We start from the raw sequence: 12,578 nt of genomic DNA on the forward strand, positions 1-12,578 counted from the left end.
TAATAATAAAGGAAAATTTTCACACTTCAAATTTAGACAGATTTTAGAATTGGCATCACCATGGCTGGGCACAATCACATCTCACAAACATAGGATCAAAGACACAATTTTAGAATTGGCATCACCATGGCTGGGCACAATCACATCTCACAAACATAGGATCATCGATAGTTACGGACAAGTATAATAATTCATATATCATGATGGCCCAAAGATTTCTACTATCACTGTCATATAAAATAATCACATCATAATCGACAGCTGACAAGAATAACTTCGAATATCATGGCACATAACAATGGGTCAAAGAATTCTGGTATTACTGTCATACAAAATAATTATGTCATAATTCGGAGATTCTATCCACTCTGGCAGAGCCTCAAACTCTTCGGATTGTGAGGTTTATTTGCAGCTTGAATGGTAAAAACTTTCTCAAGTATTATCATACTGATGCAACATTTGTCTGCTGCCATCATTTGCAGTTTCCTCTGCCAATTAATATTCATGTTTTGTTTCAGCTAAGTCGCAGGATAATGAAGGCATCCAAGGCATCCAATGACATAACATCCAATGACATAATTCACATAACATCGTTGCAGTGGCCTTCAAGGCATCCAATGACTTCATCCATGCCAGAGCAGATCAAGCCCAATCCTGACTGCCTAATCTTCTGGATCCGCCAAGTTCTATTAAGAGGTGAGCTTCTCTTAGATTGGTAGAACGGTTGGATGGAATTCTGTCGGAGCCATTGGAAAGACCAAAATCAGTGCAATAAAAAACCAGTTTGATTGATAGTTGATCATCATTAACTACAAGCTTGAACAAGAACTGTGTGAGCAAATTCTGTGCCAAAGAAGGATTATGTAATTCCAATATTATTTCAAGATCTTTCTGCTAAAGCTTTCATTCAAGGACTAATATATAAAAATCAATCATTGAAGGATGAGATTCCTGTTACACATTTTGTTGCTCTGCAAATGATTTTTGGACTAGCACAGTAATCTAGACAGAACTGATACAAGTGTCTATCACATACCAGAAGTAGTAGGCAGAACAAAATAGTTTCTAAGCTCATGAACAGTTAAAGCATATATATCAAAAAATGGAAACACAGTGGAAGATTTTGATGCAAAAACTTCACAAAAAGATGTATCTTCCAATTCAAATTCTTATGGCTGCAGATCAAAAAAGTACAACCATGGATAATACTGCCTATCCCTACAACCATTCACAAAGGATCAATGGAGCACTCACCAAGTGGAAAACATCAACCGGATGAATAAACAACATGAAAAACTCGCATTAATCATCCAGTAAGCAAATTTGAACTGTCCTCAATCAATTAAAAAACCTCAGTCATACAAAAAGATACATCTATGCAGATATGCAAAACGAAAAGGATGATAGCACCTTCCTGATGTATCAGTCTCCATGCAGCAGCGAAGGACAGGATTGCCCTATGGTTGTGCCATCACCCTCTTGCTTCACTGTGACCATCATTGAGTACAAGTCGAGGTGGTAAACGATCGAGTGAGTCCCAACAAAGAGAACTATTCCAATGAGATGCCTTGCATGCCTTTGTAAGAAAGAAAACCTGATTTGATGACCTAACATTCAAACCTGAAACCGATTGAAGTCTAGGCTGCATCAATAGGTCCATACCTAGATAGGTGAATGAAGTAAAAGATCCAAGAAAATATTACTTTTCCTCTCAAGCATCTTCATTTATTGACACCCAAAAAATGAAAGAAAAAGAGATTATCTATCAAAAACTTGCACAAACTCTCATTGTCCTCTGAAAACTTGAGCTGGTTCAGACTTACAAATTATATGATGATATAAGTGGTTATATGATACAAATCTCCTATTTTACTATGGCATGTTACCAAGTTGTAAATACACAACTAGGAAGCTAATAAAAAACATTATATTCGTGACAAACAAATGCAGTTTAAAAATAAAAAAGACAAATTTCAGAACAAGTAACACACATTTAATGACTATAGGAATATATATCTTGTACTGTTTAGTTTCACATACCTCAACTTGTTCAACAATTCATCATTGTTTCAAACTTTCACATCTTCAAGCTTTTATCCGATACAAAACAGGTTGATGTTCTAAGGCATGACAATATTCTGCAGTTTTCCACTGACTGCAAACACCATAGAGAAAGCATAGTGCCAAAGAATCTTTATACAGCAGCTTTGGTTAGTCTTTTTTGCCTCTTTATGAATCCCTCCATCAACGTGATGTATGTCAAACTATTGACAGGTACACCTGTTTGCATCATTTCGTCTAAAACAAGCTTAGCTTCTTTAAACTTCCCACTATTGCAGAGCTCCTTAATGTGCTGTGTGTAGCTAGTGTCGCTACTACCTTTTGAATCCTCTTCCCTAAATACATTTGGTGTCATCTCTTGTTCCTTGCCTGTCCCCATTATAGAAGAGACTTCTGATGATAATGGGAATGTAAATTGTTCTGGCAGTATTCCCTTCTCAACCATCTTTGACAGTGTATTCTGTGCTTCTTCTGATCTTCCTGCTTCAGAGAGTGCACATAGGACCACATTGTAAGAATAAGCATCAGACTGCAGTCCCTTCTCCTCCATGTCAGCAAAAAGTTCCATTGCTGCATCAACTTTGCCTTCCTTGCAAAGCCCTTTAATTAGGGTATTGTATGTAATGACATCAACCTTCTTCCCTTTTGACACCCATGACTCAAAAAATCTGAGAGCCTTCTCCACCTGACCATCATTACACAGCCCATTCATAAGAATGTTACAAGTAATTACGTTCGGCTTGAACGAATCGTTGACCATCTGATTATGAAACTGGAAAGCTTTCTCCAAATCACCCTCCCTACAAAATCCATTGATGATAGTGTTGTATGTAGTCTCATCTGGCACCAGTCCACTCTCCACCAGCTTATTCAACATCTTAATTGCTTGTTCTGTCCTACCTGACCTGCACAGTCCACCAATAACCGTGTTATAGGTTGTGACACCCGGCATAATCTTTTTCTCATTCATCTCTTCCAACAGCTTCATTGCATCATCGAGTTTCTCATCCTTAAAGTAGGCACTGATCACTGTACCGTAGCTAATTTCATCAGGCACAAAACCCCGCATTGGTGGACTATGGAGCAGTTTGCATGCTTCGTCAAACCTCTTCTCTTTACATAGATTATGAAGAACAGTGTTGAGAGTAAAAGTATCCATCTTGAGACCTCTCCCCACCATCTCATCCATCAAGTCAAAAGCTTTCCCCATCTCCGATGCTTTACAGTAACTACTGATCAAAGTATTGTAGGTGATGAGATCCGGTGACAATCCCTCCTCCTCCATCTTTCTAAGTGATGCAACAGCCTCCTCCATCTTCCCTTCCCTGCACAATCCTTTAACCATAATGTTATGTGTGACCAAATTTGGTTTCACACCCTTCTGTTGCATCTCCCCCAGTACATGATAAGCATCGGATCCACTCCTCCACTGGAAGCACCCGTTGATAAGTGTATTATACGTGATGACATCAGGGGACAAGCAAAGTTTCTCCATCTCATCCTTTAGCCTGAAAGCTTCGTCGATCCGGCCATCACGGCACAGCCCAGCAACAAGCATGTTATAGGTCCACAAGTCAGGGAGGAAGTTTGATGCGGTCATTAACTCGATTGCCATGGTGGCCTCCTTCAACCATCCAAGGCGGCAGTAGGCAGCAACGAGGGTGTTATAGGTGGACCGATTAGGAGGGACGTCCTTCGCTTTCATTTCAGCAAGCAGGTCGCGTGCTTCTTTCAGCATGCCCTTCTTGCAATAGCCGTCAAGGATGGTGTTGTAGGTGATAGTATCCGGCGTGCAGCCGAACCCAGCCATCGTGGGGAAAAGGGCAAGTGCGTCGGTGAATTGGGCACGGGAGCAGAGGCCATGAATAAGGATGTTGAAGGTGTTGACATTGGGGGAGACGCCGAGGGCGACCATGTCGTGGAAGATAGACAATGGAAGGGAGGACGAGATTGTAGGGGAGCGGACAAGGGAGGAGAGGAGAGAGTTGGAGGTAAACAGGGAGGGGCGGAGGCGACGGCGGCGCATGACCAGGAAAACCTGGTAGGCGAGATGGTACTGGCGGAGGTCAGCATAGGATGCAACGGCGGTGTCAAGGAGGGACTTTGACGGCTGCGGGCTGCCGTGGAGGAGGTGGCGGTGAAGGAGGCGGCGGCGGTCGAGGGGGATGAAGGAGAGGAGGAGGGACTTGACATCAGCGAACTTCTTGAACCAAAGAAGGGGAGGGAGGAGAGCGAGGAGGGAGGGTAGAAACTCCTCGGCGGCGATTGAGGGGTCGCCGGAGGGGGAAGGGAAGCTGCGTCGGAGGAGGTGGTAGAAGGAAAGGAGCGGGGCGGGTGAGGAGAAGGAGGGGGAGGCAGCGGCAGCGGAGAGTATGGGCGCGGCGAGGGAAGGGGAGAGGCGGGGGATGAAGGGGGTGAGGGCTTCGTCGAGGGGAGGGCCGGAAGGGCTCTGGGCGGCGAGGAGGATGGAGGAGACGGTCTTGATCAAATCATCGGCCTGCTGGCCCTCCGGCGGACGCAAACATGGGAGCTTTTCCATCCGTGTGGTTAGGGTTCCAAGAGTCTGCGGCAGCGAAGCCTGGCGTCCGACGGCGGAGGGAAACCGCAAGCGGCGGGACGACTGGCGTCAGCTAATCAACTACAGAACGCACAACTTGGAGATCGGACTTATTATTGGGATAAATGGGCCCATTCCGGCCCAATATAGTGCAGCCCAGTTAACCAATAAAATTTCTTCTTTATACACAATATAACATGGTGCAATGATTGGGTGCGCTAAAACCCATCATGCAATATCACAAGCATGCACATGAAATTAGTAGTGTAAGAATGCCTATCTTGCTTTTCTTATCTTATGCCTATTGACTTATGTCAAAATTGAAATCAATTATTTGTGTCCAATAATTCCATTTTGATTTATCGTTTTATATGATGTAAAAGGACATTATCGTAAAATAAAAAGATGTAAAGGACTAAATGGGCAGGAAAGAATATTATTGTAAAAATAAAAAGATGTGTGGGGCTAATATGCAAAAAGGTCAATAGGGTGGTCGAGTCCCTAAATAGTAAATAACATGACGCCTCATGGCGGTTTTATGTACCGCTGTGGACCGTCGTCGTTCTCCTCTTCCTCGAGCACGCTCTACGCCGCAGTGCGATCGCCGCTTCCGCTCCTCATCGACCGTCGACGCCGACGAATACCCGACGCCTCCGGCACCCCCGCAAGGACGTCCGCCTCGGTCACCGCCATCGCGCCTCCTTTAGGTTCTCGCTCCCCGTCCTCTCCCTAGGGTTTCTTTCGCATGTGGTGGATGGTGATTTATTCGGAGCTCCCTAAGGCGAAAATTGACATAGTTACTCCTTTTATGTTGTAATCCCGAGTGCACATCAACATTTAACGGGGATCCTTTTTCTTTTTTTTTGCTTGTTTATGTAGCTAGGGTTCAAGGATGTATTCCTGTGCGAAGGTTTTACTTGTTTCAATAATTGATGCACTTGATGCTCAATTTTCTCTTTTTTTTGGTCCCCCTGATGACTGTTTTCTTTTGTATTTATAATAATTCTTTTGGATGCTGCAGTAATCTTGTTAAATTTTATGAAATTTGTTTGGTTAGTTCTATGATTTGCTTTTCAAAGAGCAACATCACATTCCTTGATTTTTTGTGAATTGTCACCGTATTGCTAGTTTATGATTTTCTGAACTCTGTTGTGCCTGTACACTTTTATCATTAGATTGATTTACTTTGTTGATTTGCTTCTGATCTACTTTGGGGATGTGATAAATGACAGACTTGTGGATTAAGATAATTGTTTGATTCCTGTGCATGAAAGATAAAGTAGAAGGGCACTGTGATTGCTGATGCTAGTCCAATATATGCAATATTATATACCGTAGTATTTTTTTGGCAGCCTCTACAGCCCCACGGATTATTACCATCATTATAATCTTTGTTTCATGATCATTAGTAAAAGATTATTCAAAAATCTGATTTAGTATCTTAAATTAGAAAAGGTTATAGTTAACTTCCGATTCTTGTTCATGGATTTGCCTTCCAACAATGGTGGTGATAACATTTTATTATGGGAATATGGCTTTTCCAATGTGTGGTTCATTCTCATCCTAATTTCTTGTCTGTTTGTGGGTATCAATAGCTAAGACAAGATGGGGAAGAAGCAACACAGTAAAGATCGGATGTTTATTACAAAGACTGAGTGGGCTACTGAGTGGGGTGGTGCCAAGCCCAAAGACAATTCTACGCCCTTCAAGCGATTACCCTTCTACTGCTGCTCGTAAGCCCGAACGCTGAAGTTTTCATTTTCTCTATCCAATTATTGAGGGCAAACTTTGTTTTTCTAGTTGGGATTTTCTTACGTTACAGTTAATGTGCTTATGTTCATGTATAGGCTTACTTTCACACCATTTGAGGACCCAGTTTGCACAGCCGATGGGAGCGTGTTCGACATAATGTTAGTCATTTCCTTTCAAAATCATAATTTTTGACTGTATGTGCTGTTGATGTTTTAAAGGAAAAAAGAGGTAAGTTTATTTTATGTTGGATACAGGAATATAGTCTCTTATATTACAAAATATGGTAAGCATCCTGTTACTGGAGCTCCTCTCAAAGAAGAAGATCTTGTTCCTCTTACTTTCCACAAGAATTCTGATGGTAGGTTCTGGCATGATTATTTCTTTAAGTTTCTTTGTCACTTTAGTGCAAGCTTTGAGGTTTTAACTGTCATAATATTTTCTGTATAGCTTGGGTGTATTTCATTCAATGACACACATGAAAATATGCAAAAATATGGTTATAAGATCTGATGAACTCGGATGATAGTAATCATGTTCAGACCATAGCCTCTAAAAGGGTTTAGAAAAATAAACTAGCTACGTCTGAAAACATGAGAATCTGTTTTCTTATGGTTCCTCGGAGAATCCATGTTTAGGTAATATATAATATGCTTCAATACAAATGGAACTTATGTTAGACTAGAGTTTTGAGATGATGAACAAAGAAGAAAGATGGGGAATATCAGTTCCACAGTAACAATTTCATCCTAACATCAACAAGGTCATGTTTTTTATAGTATTTATAATTCAACTCTGATGCAATTTCCAAACTTGTGTCACGGAAATATAATTTCTTCGCATCTTCATAATTGAGAGACTGTTGCTTTTATGTTGTACCCAAGATTCATAATTTCGTACCGTACAGGAGTATCGAGTTCAACTTGGTATGGTACAGTACGAGTATACCGAACAGTACGTTCTAGTGTACCGCTCGGTATATATATATATGTATATATATGCATATATATGTATATATATATGTATATATATATGTAAAAGGGGCAACGTCGTGTTATTTTTTCTCCCTGTGTGGGAAGAAGAAAACCTCAAAGCCTCAGGCGATATCGCCAAGGTTTCTTCTCCCCATGTCGAGGCTTCTTCTCCCCATGTCGAGTCTTCTTCTCCCCGTGTGAATTAGGAGAAGTTGCCGACGACATCGAGGTCTCCCCGCGAAGCCTCGATGATGTCGCCGAGGTTTCTTCTCCCCATGTCGAGGCTTCTTCTCCCCGTGTGAATTAGGAGAAGTTGCCGACGACGTTGAGGTCTCCCCGCGAAGCCTCGATGATGTCGCCGAGGTTTCTTCTCCCCATGTCGAGGCTTCTTCTCCATGCGTAGATTAGGAGAAGTCGCTGACGACGCCGAGGCCTTGTCGCCTCTGACGAGAAGGAGGCGACATCTCATTTGCGGCATCCGGCAAGGGAGGGCAACGATGGATCGGGATCATCGAGGGAGAGCGGCGTCGGATCTCTAGGTTCTCCCTTTTCTTCTCCCTCTTCTTTCTCCCTCGGCTAATACCGCCCGATAGAGGGTGGCGACGGTCAAAATCAACCGTCACCGACCGATTTCGGGTGGTAACGAGGCAGAAACAGTCCCAATCGACGATACTACCCCGGTAGCGGGCGGTCCGCGTACCGGTCTGCTAGCAGATTGGTACGTACCGCCTGGTACGGGCGGTATCATTCGAAATTAAGAACCTTGGTTGTACCATGACAAAAGAGTCAAGGCTTTATTACCTAAGCCTTCTATGCCTAAAACGCAATTCACAAACTATGATGAGTTATCATTGTTGCTTTCAGATTTTATGCCATACTTCTAAAATATCTGTTCCAGGGATCTGTTACTCATTTCTGTTGATGCAGGGGAATACCATTGTCCAGTTTTGAACAAAGTTTTTACAGAATTTACACATATAGTTGCTGTAAAAACTACAGGAAATGTTTTCTGTTATGAGGTGTGTCATTTTATGTATTCTATCTGTCAATTTTTCTTGTATGAATTTGGATTACAGAGCTGAATTTCTCTTCTTGGCTGTCCAAGTAGGCAATAAAAGAACTGAACCTCAAAACAAAAAATTGGAAAGAGTTGATCACAGATGAGCCTTTCACTAAGGATGATTTGATAACAATCCAGGTACCCCATTGAAAGGAAGCTTTTTTTTTTCCATTCTTGGTACCAATGTAACAGCAGATCAACTGATACTGTTTTGTTGTGTCATTTTAGAATCCTAATACACTTGACAGCAAGGTTCTTTCAGATTTTGATCATGTTAAGAATAGTCTGAAAGTTGATGATGAAGGTAAGAATCTTAGTTGTTGTTATTCCCATGAAATGGGTCTCCCATACCATTGTCAAATAGAGGTGTTAAGTTTGTCTTACTTGGTTTTGTAGATTTAAGGAGAATGAAAGAAGATCCAACCTATAATATCAATCTATCTGGTGATGTTAAACAAATGCTGCGAGAGCTTGGGACGGAAAAGGGGAAGATATCTGCACTGCATGGCGGAGGTGGCGAAAAAGCAAGAAAAGAAAGAGCAGCTGCACTTGCTGCTATTTTAGATTCAAGATCACGTATCAAAGAGGACTCAAATTCGGGTGCGAATGGAGATTCCAATTCCATTCAGGCTTTCAGTATTGTAGATGCTGCATCTGCTTCAGTTCATGGAAGAAGTGCAGCTGCAGCAAAAGCAGCTTCTACTGATAAGACAGCTGCTCGGATTGCTTTGCACATGGCGGGTGAACGAAAACCTGTTAATGCAAAACTTGTATGCCCATTTCCATTTTCCAATGTTCTATGCAATAATTTGGCATATATCCTACGTAATCTTGTGACCTGCTTTCTCTTGTTTTGATGCTGCTGTCACATTATATATATTGTCATCTCGTGAGTTGTTGGATATTTCAGGTCAAAAGCCGTTTTACTACTGGTGCTGCTTCACGTTCATTCACATCTACTGCTTATGACCCAGTTACTAGAAATGAATTTGAATATGTTAAAGTTGAAAAGAACCCAAAGAAAAAAGGATACCTTCAGTTGCATACGACCCATGGAGACTTAAATTTAGAGTTACATTGTGATATAACTCCCAGGTCATGTGAAAACTTTATCACGCTTTGTGAAAATGGTTATTACAATGGTGTTCCTTTCCATCGCAACATTAGGTACATACACTGATGAGTATATTTCCATTTCTTTTTTTTGTTGCCAAAAATGGATTAAGAAGACTTATAAATATGTCATGTAGGAATTTCATGATTCAAGGTGGTGATCCCACAGGCACTGGAAAGGGAGGACAGTCTATATGGGGTAAACCTTTCAACGATGAGCTAAATTCAAAATTACTACACTCAGGAAGGGGTGTTGTCAGCATGGCCAACAGTGGTCCCCATACAAATGGTTCCCAGTTCTTCATTCTTTACAAGTCAGCCAACCATCTGAACTTTAAGCACACAGTGTTTGGTTCTGTTGTTGGAGGATTGAGTACCCTTGCAGCAATGGAGAAGGTTCCTGTTGATGATGATGATCGGCCTCTGGTGAGTAATTTTCTTTTTCTATCTTTGTGCTGGTGGTTTATCAGATTAACATTAACCATCATGTCAATGTCAGTTGGATATAGTTTTTTCAACGAAATATTTAATCATCAGTTCTCTGAAGTCAGAAAGATTAAACAGAATATAGACATTTCGTAGTTTCTTATGTATTTAAAGATCTATACAAGGATATGATGTCTATCATAGATTTTGTTGTTTTGCTGCCAAGAAACTTTGCCAATTTGGAAAAGCTATAGATGTTTAAATAATTATTAGTTTTTGTACTGGATGATATAATCTGGAGATTGTTAGACCCAGAAGACCCTCCGAAAGCATTAAATCCACATTTGATTGAATCTCTGATACTAGTTAGTTTTATTTTTGTTACAATCTTATCAAGATCTGCTGTAATTTATTAGTTTTCTTTAGTTTATATCTTGTTTGGATTACTTTAGATTAGTTGAATCAGCTGAAGCCTTACTATTTTAAGTCCTCATATGGTTAGATTTAAACTTTTAGCTGTAAAGTTGGCTGATTAGTTGGGAAACCTTTTATGAAAATTCTTTCCTTATCAAGAGTCGATATAGCTTGGAACTCTTGACTATATATTGTATTAAATAGCAGGACTCCTCTATATATAGGAGGTGGAAAAGTTTGTGACCCGTTTTCTGATGACATTGGGACCATTTACATCTTTTCACCCTTCTGAACTGTTGTTTCTTTTCCAGACCCCTCTCCTTTCTTCCTCTGTCACTGCTATTTCTCTTTCCTGCATCCATTACAAGCTCTGTTCTGGATTATCTCGTCAATCCATTGAATTGTCTATGTTCAAGCATCCAACCGTAAAAAGAGTTCAATAGAGCTTTGCCTTCTTGAGGGAGAGGCATCTGTTATTTCATTGCTGACATGAGGTGACTGCTGTTTATTCGATCTACATCAGAAGTGTTTCTAAACTAGCATATTACAATTTTCATATTATCATGCAAACAAAAGCCCCGAGGAAGCTGTTTACTGCACGATCTGCAGTTAGCAATTTAATTTTTTGACCAGATTTTTTATGCATTTGTGCAAGTCATTTGAACTATATGTGAAACAAATTACTATAATGGCTCTTTTTGCTTTTCTTATTGTATCGAATTCTGTGATTAGACAAATGATTGTAACAAAAATAATCTTTGGTTTTGTTTTCTTAGATCAACATTGTATTTGTTTCATTAATTATTCTGCCTTTTTCTTTTCCAGGAGGAGATAAAGATAACAAGTGTCACCATTTTTGTAAATCCTTACTCAGAGCCAGATGAGGAGGAAGAGAAGCAACAAGAAGAAAAGAAAGCTGCTGATGATGATCATGTAAGTTATGCTTGATATGTGTGTTTGTATTAATAATTCTTTTCTTTATGTAAACTGCATTGTGCTTTAAGATGATGCTGCATCTTGCTACTTGAAAATTTTCCAGGATAAGGTGGGCTCGTGGTACAGTAATCCAGGCACAGGAGTTATCGGTTCTGCTGGTGACAGTGGTGGTATTGGCAAATACCTTAAAGCAAGGACTTCTGCAGCCACTGATTCTGCAGGCAGAAAAGGTGCGGAATCAAACGATTTTACCAAGAAGAGAAAAGTGGATGTCTCAAGTGTAGAGTTTAAGAACTTCTCTAACTGGTAAGATTCATGTATTAGATTGAGAAAAGAGCTCCTGCTGCTGTGGTGATATACCAGTCAACTTAGGCATCAGAATCACTGTCTGCCTGTTGTCATGTATGTATTATTTACGTGCATAAGCTGAATCAAAGCGAGCTTATGAGATGAAGCAGTTCATTACTTCTCTCAAGGATGCCTGAGCGAATGGATGCATGACTCATTTTTACAGCTCATGATGCTAAAGGAAGTCTGTTCAAACGCAACATGCTGCAAAATATTGATCGGTGAAGGTAACAGCTATCAGCTTGTATATCTCAGTTGCAGAATCGAAATGTGTCGGCTTTGAAGGTTATTTTGGGATCTTTAGCGGGTACAATTTTCAAACGAGATATTCTTATTTTCATGATTCGCTTGTAGTGATGTAACAATTTGAAGCTGGAAGGGTATGCTCGATCAGCGGTCTGCAGTTTGTTTAAAGTTGTTGATTGATCGAAGTACTTATTTAGGCCAATGGGTGTATTATCCAAGCTTAGCACCAATTGTATCTTCACACTCTGTAGTCTGTCTCCTTACTTCATTAGCAAGTTGCAAAATGTTTTCTTAATGCCTCTCTCAAATTAATCTTTGTTGATTCATCTCTTTATGGTCATTCTGAAATATTTTATGATGGCAAGTTTTCTTAATGCCTCTCTCAAAGTAATCTTTGTTGATTCATCTGTTTACGGTCATTCTGAAATATTTTATGCTGGCAAATTTTGCTGCCGTGAAATGTGAAGCATGATGAGTGAAACTACTTTGGATTGATGCGTCGAAGCCAAAGCGATCCAGTCTCGTGATCAATGTGATCTTTCTTTCCGCAGTGGAGCTTAGTTCTCCATCCAGTTTCTATCAATGTTTCTATCAGCTCATTTGTCTCTTCGCACAATGGGGAAGACAAAAGGAGAAAGAGAGAAGTGCACCTAAAGATGGTGGTGCTCCATTGTGTGGTTAGAATAGAGAAGAC

The 12,578-nt window shown here is 40.6% G+C and overlaps 2 protein-coding genes across 7 annotated transcripts; one reads left to right on the top strand and one right to left on the bottom strand.

The window, feature by feature from the left end:
- Window positions 1–171: 171 nt before the first annotated feature.
- LOC103990692 (pentatricopeptide repeat-containing protein At2g16880) lies at window positions 172–4,712 on the bottom strand. Of its 6 annotated transcripts, none has more exons than XM_065093196.1 (3): window positions 2,041–4,712; window positions 1,411–1,620; window positions 172–736 (listed from the first exon to the last, which is right to left on the bottom strand). In XM_065093196.1, the coding sequence occupies exon 1, from the start codon at window positions 4,598–4,600 to the stop codon at window positions 2,195–2,197; it is 2,406 nt and encodes an 801-aa protein (XP_064949268.1). In that variant the 5' UTR covers window positions 4,601–4,712; the 3' UTR covers window positions 172–736; window positions 1,411–1,620; window positions 2,041–2,194. The 6 variants fall into 6 exon arrangements, with proteins under 6 accessions (XP_064949268.1, XP_064949267.1, XP_009408206.2 ...); XM_065093195.1 differs by having other exon boundaries at window positions 1,255–1,620; XM_009409931.3 differs by lacking the exon at window positions 1,411–1,620.
- A 367-nt stretch (window positions 4,713–5,079) lies between these two features.
- LOC103990703 (peptidyl-prolyl cis-trans isomerase CYP65) lies at window positions 5,080–12,179 on the top strand. The gene is made up of 12 exons (XM_009409944.3): window positions 5,080–5,325; window positions 6,214–6,351; window positions 6,466–6,528; window positions 6,625–6,728; window positions 8,269–8,360; window positions 8,450–8,539; window positions 8,630–8,705; window positions 8,798–9,171; window positions 9,312–9,568; window positions 9,652–9,940; window positions 11,180–11,287; window positions 11,394–12,179. The coding sequence occupies exons 2-12, from the start codon at window positions 6,224–6,226 to the stop codon at window positions 11,598–11,600; spliced, it is 1,788 nt and encodes a 595-aa protein (XP_009408219.2). The 5' UTR covers window positions 5,080–5,325; window positions 6,214–6,223; the 3' UTR covers window positions 11,601–12,179.
- Window positions 12,180–12,578: the final 399 nt, after the last annotated feature.

This window comes from Musa acuminata, chromosome BXJ2-1 (assembly GCF_036884655.1).
Source record: "Musa acuminata AAA Group cultivar baxijiao chromosome BXJ2-1, Cavendish_Baxijiao_AAA, whole genome shotgun sequence".
Classification (NCBI taxonomy): domain Eukaryota; kingdom Viridiplantae; phylum Streptophyta; class Magnoliopsida; order Zingiberales; family Musaceae; genus Musa; species Musa acuminata.